At 40.5% G+C, this 22,526-nt stretch overlaps 1 protein-coding gene across 1 annotated transcript in view; it reads right to left on the bottom strand.

The window, feature by feature from the left end:
- gabrd (gamma-aminobutyric acid type A receptor subunit delta) overlaps positions 1-22,526 on the bottom strand; it is an 81,293-nt gene that overhangs the window by 14,192 nt on the left and 44,575 nt on the right. Inside the window, exons 2-7 of the mRNA XM_061974829.1 lie at positions 21,870-21,985; positions 15,496-15,563; positions 12,245-12,465; positions 9,012-9,094; positions 1,897-2,034; positions 1,460-1,615 (exon numbers count right to left, since the gene is read on the bottom strand). Coding sequence (XP_061830813.1) covers positions 1,460-1,615; positions 1,897-2,034; positions 9,012-9,094; positions 12,245-12,465; positions 15,496-15,563; positions 21,870-21,985 — 782 coding nt within the window. The remainder of the gene's footprint in view (positions 1-1,459; positions 1,616-1,896; positions 2,035-9,011; positions 9,095-12,244; positions 12,466-15,495; positions 15,564-21,869; positions 21,986-22,526) is intronic.

The following is a 22,526-nucleotide window of genomic DNA, read 5'->3' on the forward strand; positions in this document are numbered from 1 at the left end:
TTGCATAGGAGAGTTTTAACTTGCACTTACAGATGTAGCGACCAACTGTAGTTACTGACAGTGGGTTTCTGAAGTGTTCCTGAGCCCATGTGGTGATTTCCTTTACACACTGATGTCGCTTGTTGATGCAGTACAGCCTGAGGGATCGAAGGTCACGGGCTTAGCTGCTTACGTGCAGTGATTTCTCCAGATTCTCTGAACCTTTTGATGATATTACGGACCGTAGATGGTGAAATTCCTAAATTCCTTGCAATAGCTGGTTGAGAAAGGTTTTTCTTAAACTGTTCAACAATTTGCTCACGCATTTGTTGACAAAGTGGTGACCCTCGCCCCATCCTTGTTTGTGGAATCTACTTTTATACCCAATCATGGCACCCACCTGTTCCCAATTTGCCTGTTCACCTGTGGGATGTTCCAAATAAGTGTTTGATGAGCATTCCTCAACTTTATCAGTATTTATTGCCATCTTTCCCAACTTCTTTGTCACGTGTTGCTGGCATCAAATTCTAAAGTTAATGATTATTTGCAAAAAGTTTATCAGCTTGAACATCAAATATGTTGTCTTTGTAGCGTATTCAACTGAATATGGGTTGAAAATGATTTGCAAATCATTGTATTCTGTTTATATTTTCATCAAAAAATTTCCCAACTCATATGGAAACGGGGTTTGTAGACAATATGTCTGTTTTTATTTATGACAGTCCAAATATGCCATGTTTTATGACACGTAAACCTTTAGTAGATCAGGCCCTGAGTGTTTAGAAATGCATGCATCCAAGTCAACAAGTGGTGTGGAACAGTTCCTCGACAAGCAAGTCAGAGCTTTTCTTCTTGTCACTCACATACACAAGTAAATTTGGAGAGATGCAGCCGCAACACATTTGTAGACAGCTAAAAAAAAAAAAAAATGTTTTAACTTAAACAAGTGAGAAATGTCGACAGAGTTGTCTTATATTTGGGTCAATATTTATGGGCCAAAAAATGTTGAACACAGGAAACAAAAGCAAAAGGGGATTATTATTATAACTCCGATAATGAAAACAACCGGCAAAAAAAATTGTTTTGATTGCATGCCAATTTTTTAACTAATGATAGATAAGGTTAATAACAATTTTGTTGTTGTCAAGGTAAAATCACTTACTGTACTTTAAACAATAGTAGTGGACCAGCCAGGACCACTCATGCCTCAATTCCATTAACCAACTCTACGAGAGTCGCCGGGTGTGTGAAGTCAACAAAAGCTAATACTTGGTCAAAAAAAAACATTGGTTTAACTGCTGTGGCTGTAGGCAACCTCCTGATGTACCTTTTTTTTTTTTTTAAAAAGAGCATTTGACTATAAAGAAAGTTAGCTAATCTATTATGCTGGACTCTTTTGTCACCTCTAAAATCCTATGCATTTGTTACAATGAACTTAATTTAAGTAAATAGTTAAATTAAGCCAAATAGTGATACCAACCTAAGGACACACGAGCGGGGACTGCTGTTTGGCTGATCCAAAAGGACACCCAGGACATGGCCACCAGTAATATGGACGGCATGTATGACTGGATGATGTAAACGCCTCGGTTACGTCTCAGTTGGAAGCGAAGGCTCAGCCTCGGAAATCTTCCCGCTGAGAAGAAAAGGACAAACAGCGGTTAATTATTTTCTTTTCTTGAAGAGTGTAATTAAAAAAAAAACAATGTGTACAATGCCTACTCTGTAGTCAAAGCTTTTAACTGTAAGACATGTAAAGTGGTGTTGCAGAGTGCATGATTGCTATTGCAACAAGTTGGTCCTCCAGTTTATTCCTTTTGTGCATTGAATATAACCACTGAGGATCAAAGACTAAGCTTCTTCAAAAAGAGAACACAATGCATGAAAAATGGCGTCAAACTAATAAGGAATGCCCACCAGATTTAAAGTTCATTATCTCTGTCACAAAGCGATAGTCTGTGATAGTGAACTGTGACAGCTCCAGTTTTTCCAGACCGTGGATGTGCCTCTGACTTTCCGACCAGTGGTACACAATGTCCTCAGAGGAGTAACCGTCTGGAACACATCAAAAAATAAACATTTTGTTAAGCAAACATATCGTTTTAAATACAAGCATGTTCAACAGTCGTGGGCTACCAGGTCGCACAGAGACTTTAAATCATTTATAACAGATCACATTTTCTCCTACTTAAAGGCCTACTGAAACCCACTACTACCAACCACGCAGTCTGATAGTTTATATATCAATGATGCAATCTTAACATTGCAACACATGCCAATACGGCTGGGTTAGCTTACTAAAGTGCAATTTTAAATTTCGCGCAAAATATCCTGCTGAAAACGTCTCGGTATGATGACGCCTGCTCGTGACGTCACGTATTGTAGAGGACATTTTGGGACAGCATGGTGGCCAGCTATTAAGTCGTCTGTTTTCATCGCAAAATTCCACAGTATTCTGGACATCTGTGTTGGTGAATCTTTTGCAATTTGTTCAATGAACAATGGAGACAGCAAAGAAGAAAGCTGTAGGTGGGAAGCGGTGTATTGCGGCAGGTGTTGTGCCGGATAACACAGCTGGTGTTTCATTGTTTACATTCCCGAAAGATGACAGTCAAGCTTTACCATTGGCCTGTGGAGAACTGGGACAACAGAGACTCTTACCAGGAGGACTTTGAGTTGGATACGCAGTCACGGTACCGTGAGTACGCATGCAGCTGCGGCTTCCAAACATTTGATCGCTTGCCCGTACGTGCGTGTCGCTATGTGCATGTCACGTACGTAACTTTGGGGACTTTGGGGAAATATATGTGCTGTATGAACTTTGGGGAGGTGAACGGTACTTTGGGCTGTGGGATTGAGTGTGTTGTGCAGGTGTTTGAGTTGTATTGGCGGGTTATATGGACGGGAGGTTGGAGGTGTTTGTTATGCGGGATTAATTTGTGGCATATTAAATATAAGCCTGGTTGTGTTGTGGCTAATAGAGTATATATATGTCTTGTGTTTATTTACTGTTTTAGTCATTCCTGTCAGGTTTGTCACTGACAGTTTGTTATGTTTTGAGTTTTTCCTCTGTTTGTCTTTATTTCCTGTCGGCGCTCTTATTTTGGTTATTTCCTACTTGTCTCCCTGAGTGCTGTGTCCCCTCAGCTGTGGCTGATTGGCACCTGGCCACACCTGGTGTCAATCAGCCAGCTGCTATTTAAACCTGCCTTCTCCTCCAGTCACTGCTGGATTATTGTCATTGTCATTGTCATCACGACCTGTCTTAACACTTGTCGTTGTAGCTCTGTCTACTTTTGTTTCACTCTGCTCATGTCCTAGTTCCTTCGTGTCACAGTAAGTGTTTTTGTTTCTTGTCCAAAGTTAGCCTCTGTGCTATTTTAGTTCTCCGTCTTTTTTTACCCTTTCGTTTGTTGTTTTGCCTTAGTGTTTAATTAAATCATGTTTTCTCGTACAATGCCTTCCGCCTTCTCTGCATCTTGGGGTTCATCACCTACAAACTCTGACAATTCCCAGCTGAATATCAGGTCCCACCCGCCTCTCACAGCATCTTCCTTATCTGAATCGCTCCCACTGCCCTCTAGTCCTTCACTCTCACTTTCCTCATCCACAAATCTTTCATCCTCGCTCAAATTGATGGGGGAATCGTCGCTTTCTCGGTCCGAATCGCTCTCGCTGCTGGTGGCCATGATTGTAAACAATGTGCAGATGTGAGGAGCTCCACAACCTGTGACGTCACGCTACTCGTCTGCTACTTCCGGTACAGGCAAGGCTTTTTTATCAGCGACCAAAAGTTGCGAACTTTATCGTCGATGTTCTCTACTAAATCCTTTCAGCAAAAATATGGCAAAATCGCAAAATGATCAAGTATGACACATAGAATGGACCTGCTATCCCCGTTTAAATAAGTAAATCACATTTCAGTAGGCCTTTAACTATCGCCAGTCCCACCAGACACACCAATAAGCTTGTTCATAATATATATTATAAAACTCCTGATAGGAAGTCGCTATTTGCTATATTTGTTACATCTTTCTTACATGGGACAATGCACATTAATATAAAATGTAGGGGTGCCAAATCATAGCCAAGAGCGAGGTTCCATCTGCAGTCCGTGGCAGGTTGATGACCTAAGATGAGGGTAGATCCGGAACAAAGTGACCATAGTAGTTAAAGTTCATAAGGCAGATGGAGAAGTACTAAATTGTTGCATATAATAATTGCGCTGAAGGAAGTAATTACACATCTCCTTTGGCCTAGTAAGTTAAAGTGCAGGTATTATTGCGCATCGTCCTATTACATAAGTAGTTCTCAATAACAGATGTATTTACGCATGGAAAATTGGACCAAAAAAAGCTAACATTAGTGTATCTACGTATGAAATATTGCACAAAATAAGAATACTGTTGCGTTTGGACCAGTTGTTCCTCCCAGGGAATTCAAGTCACAAGTCGCTCCCAAGCTCTTTACGACACTTAAAGCTGAGTAGAAAAACCACCAGAGACAGAATAGGTATTTTGTAATATATTTGCAAAGCTTTGCATATACATTGAGACCAGTCCAGCATAGAACATTCAATCGCGCCGCCAAGATGGTCTGCCCCCCCCCCCCCCGAAAAACCCTCTCCCCTCTTAAGTCTCTCTCTCTCCCACCCTCGCACTCATGTTCCTCCAGCCAAAACACATGCCCACTGTCCTCCACACCTGGACATGAGGAGAGATAAAAGAAGGAGTATCTCTCTTTCTTACATTCCATATTCAAGGTTAAGCAGACAGTATTTGCAGACAACCAAAAGACCACAATTGGAAGAATAACACTAGCTGTTTTGTAATATGATTATGAAATAAAAGAAGTAACACTTAAATTCGGATATATGTAAATATCTGCCTCTGACAATTCATAACTTTTAGAATGAAAATAAAAATCCCCAGGAATCTATTGGAACTAATGTCAAGTATGTCTAGCTTCCGTATATATCCATGCTCTTGTCCTTGAATGTGATGCATCACCTATAACCCATCAGATACTAAAGCCAAAAAAAAGCTTACTGCTAGCAAAAATGAGTAAAAAACAAAAGTCTATGGAGAACTTTTTTTGCAAAGGGAAAATGCCAGGGGCTCCCACTAATTCAACGTTATGGTGAGTTTTTTCATGTATTCATTTTTCATGCACTTATTTGCTATATTTATCTGCCTGGTCCGTGAAAATAATGCCTACATTAAAGGTTGGGGACCTCTGCTCTATGCTATACATGTTAATGCAGATGATATCCTTTAAAGTTTTATGATCATGAGACCAGTGGTTTTCAAACTTTCTTTCACCAAGCACCGCCTCAAAAAAAAAACACCACCATAATGACTAACATTAAAATAGATTGGTGTCGTAGGCCTAAGTATTCATTTAAAACAAGGCAGAGGTTTAATTTAACAAGTGTATTCAATATTTTTGGCCACTGTAACATTACACACAGTTTGAACAGCAACACTGTAGATCAGTGTTTTTCAACCACTGTGCCGTGAGATCTGGTGTACCGAGGGAGATCATCTAATTTCACCTATTTGTGTTAAAAATATTTTTGGCAAACCAGTAATTATAGTCTGCAAATGATGTGTTGTTGTTGAGTGTCGGTGCTGTCTAGAACTCGGCAGAGTAACCGTGTAATACTCTTCCATATCAGTAGGTGGCAGCCGGTAGTTAATTGCTTTGTAGATGTCAGAAACAGCGGGAGGCAGTGTGCAGGTAAAAAGGTGTCTAATGCTAAAACTAAAAATAAACAAAAGTTGATTGCCCCTAAGAAAAGGCATTGAAGCTTAGGGAAGGCTATGCAGAACAAAACTAAAACTGAACTGGACTGAACTTAGAATTTCATGGCTGCAACACGTGCCAAAGTATTTGGGAAAGGGCATGTTCACCACTGTGTTACATGGCCTTTCCTTTTAACAACACTCAGTAAACGTTTGGGAACTGAGGAGACACATTTTTTAAGCTTCTCAGGTGGAATTATTTCCCATTCTTGCTTGATGTACAGCTTAAGTTGTTCAACAGTCCGGGGGTCTCCGTTGTGGTATTTTAGGCTTCATAATGCGCCACACATTTTCAATGAGAGACAGGTCTGGACTACAGGCAGGCCAGTCTAGTACCCGCACTCTTTTACTATGAAGCCACGTTGATTTAACACGTGGCTTGGCATTGTCTTGCTGAAATAAGCAGGGGCGTCCATGGTAACGTTGCTTGGGTGGCAACACATGTTGCTCCAAAACATGTATGTACCTTTCAGCATTAATGGCGCCTTCACAGATGTGTAATTAACCCATGTCAGAGTAACCGTGTAAGAAAAGGCATTGAAGCTTAGGGAAGGCTATGCAGAACGAAACTAAAACTGAACTGGCTACAAAGTGAATAAAAACAGAATGCTGGACGACAGCAAAGACTTACTGTGGAGCAAAGACGGCGTCCACAATGTAAACCCGAACATGACAAGACAATCAACAATGTCCCCACAAAGAAGGATAAAAACAACTGAAATATTCTTCGTTGCTAAAACAAAGCAGATGCGGGAAATATCGCTCAAAGGAAGACATGAAACTGCTACAGGAAAATACCAAAAAAACAGAAAAAGCCACCAAAATAGGAGCGCAAGACAAGAACTAAAACACTACACATAGGAAAACAGCAAAAAAGTCCAAATAAGTCACGGCGTGATGTGTGACAGGTGGTGACAGTACACCTACTTTGAGACAAGAGCTATATTGATGCATGCTTAGTTATGGTTTAAAGTCATATCCAACAATTGCGACAAGGACTTTTTACTGTCAACTGAGTTTAGTTTTTTAATGATTTCTGCAGGCGGTGTGCCTCTCGATTTTTTTCAACGCAAAAAATGTGCCTTGGCTCAAAAAAGGTTGAAAAACAGTGCTGTAGTTGAATATAGGAAAATAAAGCACCATACTTTAATCAAGTGATTATTTGGTGCACCACTAGATGGAGCCTGCGTACCACACGTACTGTAATCACTGCATTAGACAAGTGGTCAAAATGACTTATAGACAGACCTATAGACAAATAGTTGTTAACCTCTGACATTCTGCTTTATAGTTGTTTTTGTTGCTCAAATTTTACACATGTGCTTGTCAGTCCCCTAAAGATGTGTACTAAATCTTGTGGTGATCCTGCAAAACACTCTAAAGCTAAAGAGGGTGTTTTGTAGAGCACAATGAGCTATGTGAGACACTTCAAGCAAATCCAAAATATGGGGTCAAATAGTACATCTGCTAAGATCTAACTAAATGTTTTACTTCTTTCCATTTTGACAGAAAAAAATACATGGACTTCATGCATTTTCATATATTATAGGCTCAGTTGCATTAGTGTTGCTGTGAAGAAAAAAACTATGGCACAGTTTTCCATTCCATTTACAGTAACATGCTGTAAAAAAATAAAATAAAATAAAAAATACGGTAAAAGTTTGACGACTGACCTGCTAGTTTTTTTTATAGTAAAATATGTTCTTTTTTTTATTTTAAGTGAACATGCAAAAAGATACAATATGCAAATGTATACATTTTACACTGTGTTATTATTGCCCTTTGAGGGCAGCCATAACTGCAATGTGGCTCTCCATGAAAACGAGTTTGACACGCCTGCTTTACAGTGTTTTGCATCTTGGTCAACTTTAAAGGGGAACATTATCACCAGACCTATGTAAGCGTCAATATATACCTTGATGTTGCAGAAAAAAGACCTTTTTTTTTTTTTAACCGATTTCCGAACTCTAAATGGGTGAATTTTGACGAATTAAACGCCTTTCTAATATTCGCTCTCGGAGCGATGACGTCACAACGTGGCGTCACATCGGGAAGCAATCCGCCATTTTCTCAAACACCGAGTCAAATCAGCTCTGTTATTTTCCGTTTTTTCGACTGTTTTCCGTACCTTGGAGACATCATGCCTCGTCGGTGTGTTGTCGGAGGGTGTAACAACACGAACAGGGACGGATTCAAGTTGCACCAGTGGCCCAAGATGCCAAAGTGGCAAGAAATTGGACGTTTGTTCCGCACACTTTACCGACGAAAGCTATGCTACGACAGAGATGGCAAGAATGTGTGGATATCCTGCGACACTCAAAGCAGATGCATTTCCAATGATAAAGTCAAAGAAATCTGCCGCCAGACCCCCATTAAATCTGCTGGAGTGTGTGAGCAATTCAGGGACAAAGGGCCTCGCTCGCACGGCAAGCAATGGCGGTAGTTTGTTCCCGCAGACGAGCGAGCTAAACCCCCTATGGACCCTAGCTTCCCTGGCCTGCCGACATCAACTCCAAAACTGGACAGATCAGCTTTCAGGAAAAGAGCGCGGATGAGGGTATGTCTCCAGAATATATTAATTGATGAAAATTGGGCTGTCTGCACTCTCAAAGTGCATGTTGTTGCCAAATGTATTTCATATGCTGTAAACCTAGTTCATAGTTGTTAGTTTCCTTTAATGCCAAACAAACACATACCAATCGTTGGTTAGAAGGCGATCGCCGAATTTGTCCTCGCTTTCTCCCGTGTCGCTGGCTGTCGTGTCATTTTCGTCGGTTTCGCTTGCATACGGTTCAAACCGATATGGCTCAATAGCTTCAGTTTCTTCTTCAATTTCGTTTTCGCTACCTACCTCCACACTACAACCATCCGTTTCAATACATGTGTAATCTGTTGAATCGCTTAAGCCGCTGAAATCCGAGTCTGAATCCGAGCTAATGTCGCTATAGCTTGCTGTTCTTTCCGCCATGTTTGTTTGTGTTGGCTTCACTATGTGACGTCACAGGAAAATGGACGGGTGTTTATAACGATGGTTAAAATCAGGCACTTTGAAGCTTTTTTTAGGGATATTGCGTGATGGGTAAAATTTTGAAAAAAACTTCGAAAAATATAATAAGCCACTGGGAACTGATCTTTAATGGTTTTAACCATTCTGAAATTGTGATAATGTTCCCCTTTAAAAAGGCAGATTAAGGAAGAAAGACAATTAAGAAGTGAAAGTGAGCTTACAGCTTTCCAGGTCGAACATGCACTCCTGTTCGTCCATGGGATACTTGGTCAGATCCATGTCACAGGCCACTGTTGACGTAATTCTGCGAAGGAAACAACAACAAAATAGTTCAATATCATTTTTTGAACTAAATTAAACGCATATATGATCACCGTAACTCTGCCTGAGTTACAGAGTAGGACGGCTTCTTTGTTTAGCAACAATGCAACAAGACTGTTAAGTTGTAGGCCATAAAACAAAAACAAAGGCACTAAAAATCAAACCTATTGTACTCCAGTATTGGATAAAAATGTCAATTTGTGGCCCAGATGTCGATGACCACAATACGCATTTTTAGCAGACGGAGGGTACATTCTGGCAGGCGCTGCAGTGTTGTGATGTGATCATTCCAGACACAAGAAAATGCATATTACAATAACTTTTTTCATACAGGAGATACAGTCGTGGTCAATCCCAGGAACACCACACCTACCGTCAAGCATGGTGGTGGTAGTATTATGTTCTGCGCCTGTTTTGCTGCCAATGGAACTGGTGCTTTACAGAGAGTAAATGGGACAATGAAAAAGGAGGATTACCTCCAAATTCTTCAGGACAACCTAAAATCATCAGCCCGGAGGTTGGGTCTTGGGCGCAGTTGGGTGTTCCAACAGGACAATGACCCCAAACACACGTCAAAAGTGGTAAAGGAATGGCTAAATCAGGCTAGAATGAAGGTTTTAGAATGGCCTTCCCAAAGTCCTGACTTAAATGTGTGGACAATGCTGAAGAAACAAGTTAATGTCAGAAATCCAACAAATTTAGCTGAACTGCACCAATTTTGTCAAGAGGAGTGGTCAAAAATTCAAGCAGAAGCTTGTGGATGGCTACCAAAAGCGCCTTATTGCAGTGAAACTTGCCAAAGGACATGTAACCAAATATTAACATTGCTGTATGTATACTTTTGACCCAGCAGATTTGCTCACATTTTCAGTAGACCCATAATAAATTCATAAAAGAACCAAACTTCATTAACATTTTTTGTGACCAACAAGTATGCGCTCCAATCACTCTATCACAAAAAAATAAGAGTTGTAGAAATGATTGGAAACTCAAGACAGCCATGACATTATGTTCTTTACAAGTGTATGTAAACTTTTGATCGCGACTGTATATTACAATACATCTCTTACATGAGAAAATGAACACCATTTAAAACCAATTTTAATTTGTTTCAATCGGCCACTTAATTCATCCAGCAGCTACAAAATTATTCAATTATATTATTGAATAGACGATATGTGTATTTTTTTTGTCTGACATTCCAAATATGTTGACACGCACACGGACAAAATTGTATTTTCCTCCACCGTCTGTCTTGTGCTTACCTGTGCCAATTTGCACACACATTCTGAAAGTGCTAAAGAGAGATGCAAAACCGCAACTGCAGAAAAGTTTCGGTCTTGATAAATTGCATTGCGAGTCCAAAATGATTTGCATCGCTTCCTACTAGTATTTCTTATCATGTCATGTACTGTCATTCTTAAAGGGGAACATTATCACCAGACCTATGTAAACGTCAATATATACCTTGATGTTGCAGAAAAAAGACCATATATTTTTTTAACCGATTTCCGAACTCTAAATGGGTGAATTTTGGCGAATTAAACGCCTTTCTAGTATTCGCTCTCGTGACGTCACATCGGGAAGCAATCCACCATTTTCTCAAACACCGAGTCAAATCAGCTCTGTTATTTTCCGTTTTTTCGACTGTTTTCCTTACTTTGGAGACATCATGCCTCGTCGGTGTGTTGTCGGAGGGTGTAACAACACGAACAGGGACGGATTCAATTTGCACCAGTGGCCCAAAGATGCGAAAGTGGCAAGAAATTGGACGTTTGTTCCGCACACTTTACCGACGAAAGCTATGCTACGACAGAGATGGCAAGAATGTGTGGATATCCTGCGACACTCAAAGCAGATGCATTTCCAACGATAAAGTCAAAGAAATCTGCCGCCAGACCCCCATTGAATCTGCCGGAGTATGTGAGCAATTCAGGGACAAAGGACATCGGTAGCACGGCAAGCAATGGCGGCAGTTTGTTCCCGCAGACGAGCGAGCTAAACCCCCTGGATGTCTTGGCTCACACCGTCCCAAAGATGATCAAGAGAAGAATATCGACCCTAGCTTCCCTGGCCTGCTGACATGAGGGTATGTCTACAGAATATATTAATTGATGAAAATTGGGCTGTCTGCACTCTCAAAGTGCATGTTGTTGCCAAATGTATTTCATATGCTGTAAACCTAGTTCATAGTTGTTAGTTTCCTTTAATGCCAAACAAACACATACCAATCGTTGGTTAGAAGGCGATCGCCGAATTTGTCCTCGCTTTCTCCCGTGTCGCTGGCTGTCGTGTCGTTTTCGTCGGTTTCGCTTGCATACGGTTCAAATCGATATGGCTCAATAGCTTCAGTTTCTTCTTCAATTTCGTTTTCGCTACCTGCCTCCACACTACAACCATCCGTTTCAATACATGCGTAATCTGTTGAATCGCTTAAGCCGCTGAAATCCGAGTCTGAATCCGAGCTAATGTCGCTATAGCTTGCTGTTCTATCCGCCATGTTTGTTTGTGTTGGCATCACTATGTGACGTCACAGGAAAATGGACGGGTGGTTAAAATCAGGCACTTTGAAGCTTTGTTTAGGGATATTACGTGATGGGTAAAATTTTGAAAAAAACTTCGAAAAATATAATAAGCCACTGGGAACTGATTTTTAATGGTTTTAACAATTCTGAAATTGTGATAATGTTCCCCTTTAACTATTCACCGTAACTCTGAGTCGGACGGCAACAATGCAACAAGACTGTTAAGTTGTTGGCCGTAAAACGAAAACAAAGGCACTAAAAATACATATTATCGTACTTCAGTATTGGATAAAAATGTCAATTTGTGGCCCAGATGTCGATGACCACAATGCACATTGCAAGCTGCCGTCTGGGGTACATTGTGGTAGTCTACAACCACGCATTTCCAGTTGGATTTTCTCCAGTTCTCGCAATGTCAGCTTGAAAGACAGTAAAGAGTGTGCAGAGTTCGAGGCACCAGCTTAAAGACTAAAGTAAAAACTCCAGCGGTTGCCATGGAAACCCTGTTTATTCGCCCGTGGTGTGCGTGAATAACGGGGGCAGAGGGACATCTGTGCGCTCGAGTTCTCCCCAAACATTTTTTGGGGGGAAAAAAGCAGCCATGTTACCTGCTGCTGTACAGAATAACCCCGTTGGGCTGCAGGCGGATGAGTTTGTTCTCCACCGTGACGTCGTGGAACCAAGCGGATTTGGCGTTGACGATGAATGTGTCGGGCAGCCAGAGCTTGTCCACGAAGCGACTGTCCAATCCCAGCGTCTTGTTTGTGTGGTTGTAGGACAGGCGGTCATCGTGCCAGCTTTGGCGCAGGAACACGGTCATGGTGTAGTCCTGCCAAGAACACACACACACACACACACACACACACACACACACATGGCTGAGTCATAGATGCACCAACAGTCTTGGTCTAGGTCTTGAAATAGAACCTTTGTGGTTTAACTGATGATTGAAGTGTAGTTACTCACATTACAGCGATTAATACATGTAACCCTTTCCTGGGACAATACAATATAAATGAATTTGAATGTACTTTATAGAGTAGTCTGTGTACAGCTTGTATAGGGGTAAATATTTACTGCTGATCTCCAGTGCACTCATACAGCCCCAGACTATGATGCTACCACCACCATTCTCTATTATTGGTATGACAAACTTACAAACCCCGTTTCCATATGAGTTGATGAATTGTGTTAGATGTAAATATAAACAGAATACAATGATTTGCAAATCATTTTCAACCCATATTCAGTTGAATATGCTACAAAGACAACATATTTGATGTTCAAACTGATAAACTTTTTTTTTTTTTTGCAAATAATCATTAACTTTAGAATTTGATGCCAGCAACACGTGACAAAGAAGTTGGGAAAGGTGGCAATAAATACTGATAAAGTTGAGGAATGCTCATCAAACACTTATTTGGAACATCCCACAGGTGAACAGGCAAATTGGGAACAGGTGGGTGCCATGATTGGGTATAAAAGTAGATTCCGTGAAATGCTCAGTCATTCACAAACAAGGATGGGGCGAGGGTCACCACTTTGTCAACAAATGCGTGAGCAAATTGTTGAACAGTTTAAGAAAAACCTTTCTCAACCAGCTATTGCATCAAAAGGTTCAGAGAATCTGGAGAAATCACTGCACGTAAGTAGCTAAGCCCGTGGCCTTCGATCCCTCAGGCTGTACTGCATCAACAAGCAACATCAGGGTGTAAAGGATATCACCACATGGGCTCAGAAACACTTCAGAAACCCACTGTCAGTAACTACAGTTGGTCGCTACATCTGTAAATGCAAGTTAAAACTCTCCTATGCAAGGCAAAAACCGTTTATCAACAACACCCAGAAACGCCGTCGGCTTCGCTGGGCCTGAGCTCATCTAAGATGGACTGATACAAAGTGGAAAAGTGTTCTGTGGTCTGACGAGTCCACATTTCAAATTGTTTTTGGAAACTGTGGACGTCGTGTCCTCCGGACCAAAGAGGAAAAGAACCATCTGGATTGTACTAGGCGCAAAGTAGAAAAGCCAGCATCTGTGATGGTATGGGGGTGTATTAGTGCCCAATACATGGGTAACTTACACATCTGTGAAGGCGCCATTAATGCTGAAAGGTACATACAGGTTTTGGAGCAACATATGCTGCCATCCAAGCAACGTTACCATGGACGCCCCTGCTTATTTCAGCAAGACAATGCCAAGCCACGTGTTACATCAACGTGGCTTCATAGTAAAAGAGTGCGGGTACTAGACTGGCCTGCCTGTAGTCCAGACCTGTTTCTCATTGAAAATGTGTGGCGCATTATGAAGCCTAAAATACCACAAAGGAGACCCCCGGACTGTTGAACAACTTAAGCTGTACATCAAGCAAGAATGGGAAAGAATTCCACCTGAGAAGCTTAAAAAATGTGTCTCCTCAGTTCCCAAACGTTTACTGAGTGTTGTTAAAAGGAAAGGCCATGTAACACAGTGGTGAACATGCCCTTTCCCAACTACTTTGGCACGTGTTGCAGCCATGAAATTCTAAGTTAATTATTATTTGCAAAAAAAAAAATAAAGTTTATGAGTTTGAACATCAAATATGTTGTCTTTGTAGTGCATTCAATTGAATATGGGTTGAAAGGGATTTGCAAATCATTGTATTCCGTTTATATTTACATCCAACACAATTTCCCAACTCATATGGAAACGGGGTTTGTATCTTGATAGATTGAAAATGAACACCAATGAGTTGACTGATGAAAATTATCACATAATTTATTCAGAAAATATAAATAACATTTATATTTGTTATAATATTTTAAAATTGGATAGATGTTGATAGTCCAACTCATACTGACTGGTACACACAAGCAATGGAAATTATATCAGTAGAAAAAAAACTGCATTTAGTTTAGGGAATAATCAGTCATATATTGGAATATGGGATATTTAAATTTGCTTTAACTATTAAATGAACCTAAAATATGACTTCTTTTATGTTTGTGGAAAATATTGGACACAATGTGTTGTCAAGCTGATGAGATGTGATGCAAGTGTAAGCCACTGTGACACTATTGTTCATTTTTTGAAATGTTTTTATTTTTTATAAATGGCTATAATGATGATGTCAATGAGCGATTTCTAATCACTGCTATGTTGGAATTCTTAATAATATTGATACTGTTGTTGATAATATTCATTTTTGTTTGACTGCTTTTGGATTGTTTTGTGTCATGTTTGTGTGTCTTCCCAATGTCTCTGTTGAATGCTATTCTGAATGTTGCTGGGTCGGGTTTGGTTTTGGAATTGCATTATTATGGTATTGCTGTGTATTGTTTTGTTGGATTGATTAATAAAAAAAATTAAATAAATAAATAGATAAATAAATAAATTATAATAAAAAGAAAACAGAAAAAAAAGAAAATATAAATAACGACAAATAAATTTTATATAATATTAACCGCAACAGGTTATTGTAAAAAAAATAATAATAATAATAAACATTGTGATTTGTTCAATTTCAGAATGTGCTTGCTCCATTTTAAACAAAGAAAACAATCTGAAGTTGTCTTTATTTTTAAGTTATCGTGCCGTGATTTTACCAGTCCAGCCATCTTGGGAATAGATTTTTCTCAAAGTGGCCCCCCATCTAAAATGAGTTTGACACCCCTGTTCTAGCCTTTACAGACAAATAGATGTTCTATACATATAAATGCACATGTTATAATCCTACAAATGCAACATGTGTTTACTACCACACACAGTCATCAATGATTCAATAAACGTGACTGCTTCTATCCAAGCCGTCAAGTGGGATAAATTAAAAATATCCAAATATTTGTGATTTTTGCTGTGTGGTGAGGAGAGGCTGGACGTTACCATGTTGGCTTCAGAGATGTGATCGATGCTGGCCACTTCGATAGCCATGGATACGTTCACGGGCGGACCTGCAGGGTGAGACGTTAGAGCAGGAAAACAAACACTTTTTGCAACCCTCCTTCCAAGCAAGCTTAGCCTGCATCCTTGCTCCCTTCGAGGCCTCCTACATCTCCAACAGTGCATAGGCGTGATCCGGTTGTACAAACCCCGTTTCCATATGAGTTGGGAAATTGTGTTAGATGTAAATATAAACGGAATACAATGATTTGCAAATCATTTTCAACCCATATTCAGTTGAATATGCTACAAAGACAACATATTTGATGTTCAAACTGATAAACTTTTTTTTTTTTGCAAATAATCATTAACTTTAGAATTTGATGCCAGCAACACGTGACAAAGAAGTTGGGAAAGGTGGCAATAAATACTGATAAAGTTGAGGAATGCTCATCAAACACTTATTTGGAACATCCCACAGGTGAACAGGCAAATTGGGAACAGGTGGGTGCCATGATTGGGTATAAAAGTAGATTCCATGAAATGCTCAGTCATTCACAAACAAGGATGGGGCGAGGGTCACCACTTTGTCAACAAATGAGTGAGCAAATTGTTGAATAGTTTAAGAAAAAACTTTCTCAACCAGCTATTGCAAGGAATTTAGGGATTTCACCATCTACGGTCCGTAATATCATCAAAGGGTTCAGAGAATCTGTAAAAATCACTGCACGTAAGCAGCTTCGATCCCTCAGGCTGTACTGCATCAACAAGCGACATCAGTGTGTAAAGGATATCACCACATGGGCTCAGGAACACTTCAGAAACCCACTGTCAGTAACTACAGTTGGTCGCTACATCTGTAAGTGCAATTTAAAACTCTCCTATGCTAGGCGAAAACCGTTTATCAACAACACCCAGAAACTCTGTCAGCTTCGCTGGGCATGAGCTCATCTAAGATGGACTGATACAAAGTGGAAAAGTGTTCTGTGGTCTGACGAGTCCACATTTCAAATTATTTTTAGAAACTGTGGACGTCGTGTCCTCCGGACCAAAGAGGAAAAGAATCATCCGGATTGTTTCGGAGCAAAGTGGAAAAGCCAGCATCTGTGATGGTATGGGGGTGTATTAGTGCCCAAGACATGGGTAACTTACACATCTGTGAAGGCGCCATTAATGCTGAAAGGTACATACAGGTTTTGGAGCAACATATGTTGCCATCCAAGCAACGTTACCATGGACGCCCCTGCTTATTTCAGCAAGACTTAAGCTGTACATCAAGCAAGAATGGGAAAGAATTCCACCTGAGAAGCTTAAAAAATGTGTCTCCTCAGTTCCCAAACGTTTACTGAGTGTTGTTAAAAGGAAAGGCCATGTAACACAGTGGTGAACATGCCCTTTCCCAACTACTTTGGCACGTGTTGCAGCCATGAAATTCTAAGTTAATTATTATTTGCAAAAAAAAAATAAAGTTTATGAGTTTGAACATCAAATATCTTGTCTTTGTAGTGCATTCAATTGAATATGGGTTGAAAAGGATTTGCAAATCATTGTATTCTGTTTATATTTACATCTAACACAATTTCCCAACTCATATGGGTTTGTACCATGCTAAGTGGCACGTCACGCTGCGGGCCGTCATAAACAGCACTGAGATTCCGCGGCCTCACATTAGACACACACACACACACACACACACACACACACACACACACACACACACAGCCTGATTCACATTTTGCAGCTTGCCATATGATTAGTATGGAGGACGCCTGCAAGGCTTGAGGGCACAAACTGATGCTGAACAGAAAGGCTATTTAGGCTGAACATTAAGGAATCATCCATTGCCATTCCCCCGTCATTTCACACCTTCCTCGAATTGTGTCAAGTCAAACTCCAACTGGTCGTAGTACTTTGACGTATACAGTGTATGCATGTGTGCGACACTGCACGAGGTCATGTGATGCATTCACAAGCAGGCCTATATGGATGTGCACGGACTCACACGGCATACAGTGGAACCTTGAAAGCTGGCAAATGTCCGAAAACTTACGCTCAGCGAGTGCTTACGCGAATAAATACACATTTTTGTTTTGTCATCGGGCCAGGCTAAATAAGTCCACAAGAATAATACAAGAAGATTAACTAAATATATATGATAGTTAAGCGAATTAATTGACTAATATTATGTTCTATATATGGTGAATGTTTATATTCAACTTGGAGGAAGCGAACCACCGGGTTTAAGTAAATAATGATCGAGTCCATAATAAATTAAGGAGCCTTAGTTGGACATTCGTATGTGGACTGGGTTAACTCTCTCACGAGAATAGGCAATAAATTCAGACTTTGGAATGCAAAAGTGATAGTTCTATCCTGGAGGAGAGACTCCTTGTCTATCTTCACGTCAACATTTAAGTTAAAGTTAAAGTTAAAGGTAATTTAAAGTACCAATAATTGTCACGCACACACACTTGGTGTGGTGAAATTTGCCCTCCGCATTTGACCCATGCCCTTGGGAGGCGAGGGGAGCAGTGGGCAGCAGCGGTGGCCGCGCCCAGGAATAATTTTTTGGTTATTCAATCCCCAATTCTAACCCTTGATGCTGAGTGTCAAGCAGGGAGGCAATGGGTCCCATTTGTATAGTCTTTGGTATGACTCGGCCGGGGTTTGAACTCACAACCTACTGATCTCAGGGCGGACACTCTAACCACTAGGCCACTGAGGAGGGAACCTCTATAGATTACAATTTATAGAGGTTGTTTTCCGGTCACTTACACACGAACATTTCCTTACATGGTCAGGTTGTACTCTCCTGTGTTTGTCTATCTTCACGTATTGCTTCCTGTTGGTTAAGTAGCTTCTTACCCAGTTCAAGACCAACCTTCTGATGCCATACCGTTCTAATTTGTCGATTAAGATGCTATGATTAATTGTGTCAAATCTATAAACACTGCAGCAGCACATTGTTTACTATCTATTGCATTTGTGATCTCGTCCGTTATTTCGATTAACGCCATTGACGTTGTGATGCTGGCTCTGTATTGGTTGTCAATCAATCAATCAATCAAAGTTTACTTATATAGCCCGGAATCACGAGTGTCTCAAAGGGCCGCACAAGCCACAACGACATCCTCGGCTTAGATCCCACATCAGGGCAAGGAAAAACTCAACCCAGTGGGATGACAATGACAAACCTTGGAGTGGACCGCAGATGTGGGCGACCGGTGCAATGGACGTCGAGTGGATCTAGCATAATCTTGTGAGAGTCCAGTCCATAGTGGATCGAACATAATAGTGTGAGAGTCCAGTCCATAATGGATCCAACATAATAGTGTGAGAGTCCAGTCCCTAGTGGATCTAACATAATAGTGTGACAGTCCAGTCCATAGTTGATCTAACATAATAGTGTGTGAGTCTAGTCCGTAGTGGATCTAACATAATAGTGTAAGAGTCCAGTCCATAGTGGATCCAACATAATAGTGTGAGAGTCCAGTCCATAGTGGATCTAACATAATAGTGTGAGAGTCCAGTCCATAGTGGATCTAACATAACAGTGTGAGAGTCCAGTCCATAGTGGATCTAATATAATAGTGTGAGAGTCCAGTCCATAGTGGATCTAACATAATAGTGTGAGAGTCCAGTCCATAGTGGAATTAACATAATAGTGTGAGAATCCAGTCCATAGTGGATCTAACATAATAGTGTGAGAGTCCAGTCCATAGTGGATCTAACATAATAATGTGAGAGTCCAGTCCATAGTGGATCCAACATAATAGAGTGAGAGTCCAGTCCATAGTGGATCCAACATAATAGTGTGAGAGTCCAGTCCATAGTGGATCTAACATAATAGTGTGACAGTCCAGTCCATAGTGGATCTAACATAATAGTGTGAGAGTCCAGTCCATAGTGGATCGAACATAATAATGTGAGAGTCCAGTCCATAGTGGATCGAACATAATAGTGTGAGAGTCCAGTCCATAGTGGATACAACATAATAGTGTGAGAGTCCAGTCCATAGTGGATACAACATAATAGTGTGAGAGTCCAGTCCATAGTGGATCTAACATAATAGTGTGAGAGTCCAGTCCATAGTGGATCGAACATAATAGTGTGAGAGTCCAGTCCATAGTGGATCTAACATAATAGTGTGAGAGTCCAGTCCATAGTGGATCTAACATAATAGTGTGAGAGTCCAGTACATAGTGGATCTAACATAATAGTGTAAGAGTGCAGTCCGTAGTGGATCTAACATAATAGTGTGAGAGTCCAGTCCATAGTGGATCTAACATAATATTGTGAGAGTCCAGTCCATAGTGGATCTAACATAATAGTGTGAGAGTCCAGTCCATAGTGGATCTAACATAATAGTGTGAGAGTCCAGTACATAGTGGATATAACATAAAAGTGTGAGAGTGCAGTCCATAGTGGATCTAACATAATAGTGTGAGAGTCCAGTCCATAGTGGATTTAACATAATAGTGTGAGAGTCCAGTCCATAGTGGATCTAACATAATAGTGTGAGAGTCTAGTCCATAGTGGATCTAACATAATAGTGTGAGAGTCCAGTCCATAGTGGATCTAACGTAATAGTGTGAGAGTCCAGTCCATATAGTGGATCTAACATAATAGTGTGAGAGTCCAGTCCATAGTGGATCGAACATAATAGTGTGAAAGTCCAGTCCATAGTGGATCTAACATAATAGTGTGAGAGTCCAGTCCATAGTGGATCGAACATACTAGTGTGAGAGTCCAGTCCATTGTGGATCTAACATAATAGTGTGAGAGTCCAGTCCATAGTGGGTCTAACATAATAGTGTGAGAGTCCAGTCCATAGTGGATCGAACATAATAGTGTGAGAGTGCAGTCCATAGTGGATCGAACATAATAGTGTGAGAGTCCAATCCATAGTGGATCTAACATATTAGTGTGAGAGTCCAGTCCATAGTGGATCTAACATACTGTAATAGTTTGAGAGTCCAGTCCATAGTGGATCGAACTTAATAGTGTGAGAGGCCAGTCCATAGTGGATCCTACATAATAGTGTGAGAGTCCAGTCCATAGTGGATCCAACATAATAGTGTGAGAGTCCAGTCCATAGTGGATCTAACATAATAGTGTGAGAGTCCAGTCCATAGTGGAATTAACATAATAGTGTGAGAGTCCAGTCCATAGTGGATCGAACATAATAGTGTGAGAGTCCAGTACATAGTGGATCTAACATAATAGTGTGAGAGTCCAGTCCATAGTGGATCTAACATAATAGTGTGAGAGTCTAGTCCATAGTGGATCCAACATAATAGTGTAAGAGTCTAGTCCATAGTGGATCCAACATAATAGTGTGAGAGTCCAGTCCATAGTGGTTCGAACATAATAGAGTGAGAGTCCAGTCCATATTGGATCCAACATTATAGTGTTGTCTGCGAGTGTTTTGTTTTTGTTTATGAATTCGTCTAATCTGTTGTTAAACAGTTTTTCAACGAATTCAGAAAATTGTGGAAGTAGAGAAACCGGTCTGTAGTTTGTAAACTGGTGTTTGTCTCCAGTCTTATAAATCGGTATGATTTTTGCTATTTTCATATTATCTGTTTGAAATGATAGGTTGCTGATATGTGTAAAGGGTTCTGAAATCTCTTCAATAACCTTTTTTTATTGTTTTCATATCAATTTCGTTGCAATCAGTTAAATGACAGCTAAGAAAGTTGAGTTGATTTAGAAAAATGTCTGTACGGTTCATAATGTTTGACACTGGAACAGACTATTTACAATTATATTGTTTTAAATGGGGGGAAAAAACAACTGGGGGTCAGCCTAATCGAGGTTCCACCGTATACAAAACGTCACACACATTATTTTACGGAATGACGACAACTTGAATGAAGCGCATCACTTTGTAACACAAATGCACCTAAATATGCTGTAATGTTGCTTCCACAAATGTGTTGTGGAAATGAAGTTTCACTTTCATATTCATCCAATGTGTTTCTCGAGGCGGTTAGTTGATGGAAGTGAGTTGAATGAGGAGAATGGCAGCACACAAACAGCAAATAGGACTCCTGCATGGTCGGATTGGCCGTTCATTCATTTTGATGATTGATTGTGTTAATAATCCAACACAAAATGATGATGATGATGATGATGATGATGATGATGAAGCTCACTGTGCAACACTGAGTTAAGCTGTGAGATTGAGAAATCCCTGCGTGCTCATTGGATGGTTCACATCTTGCAGCCATTCTCAGCAATGGTGTCAAACATATTGTTTGTGTGTGACTAACAAATGGGGGCAATAAAGTGACATTATTGTGCTGAGGATGGCTGTAAAATGTCAGCGGGGTGAAATGCGATCCAACGCCACCAGCAGTAGATCTCACACCCACCTCCTATCCCAGGGCGGAAGTTCCTGGCATAGCCCTTCATGAGATCATCCAGATTGGGTAACCAGGATATTTGAATGTCTGTACCTACGTAGTCGCCGATGTCGCTCAGCATGGCCCTGGAGGAGACACAAGCAACAGCACACATTATTTACTCCAAAATAATTCAATCATTAAATCTTTTGTCCTTGATATTTGTATTTTTATTTTACATAATTAGCCATACTTGCCAACCATCCCGGATTTTCCGGGAGACTCCCGAAATTCAGCGCCTCTCCCGAAAACCTCCCTGGACAAATTTTCTCCCAAAATTCAGGCGGAGCTGGAAGCCACGCTCCCTCCAGCTCCATGCGGACCTGAGTGACGTCAGGTGCGCAACACCACGTAAATCGTTGGCCAACCAAAAAGTAACCCCAGTACGCTATAGCAAACATTCACCAGGAGATGGCAACAGACAAACATAGATCACTATTACATTCCTCCCCTTTTAGAAATGTATAGAAGTTACTCAAAATAAATAAACAACCCAACCAAAAAATGCAGCAGCTCTATTAAAAAACTGTACTTAAGCCACATTCTTTTCTTTTAGTACAGAACTCTTAAACCTCATTTGTAAAAAATAACATGCTTATTATACAAACAGTATTTGTACACCTTTAA

This window comes from Nerophis lumbriciformis, linkage group LG01, assembly GCF_033978685.3.
Source record: "Nerophis lumbriciformis linkage group LG01, RoL_Nlum_v2.1, whole genome shotgun sequence".
NCBI lineage: Eukaryota > Metazoa > Chordata > Actinopteri > Syngnathiformes > Syngnathidae > Nerophis > Nerophis lumbriciformis.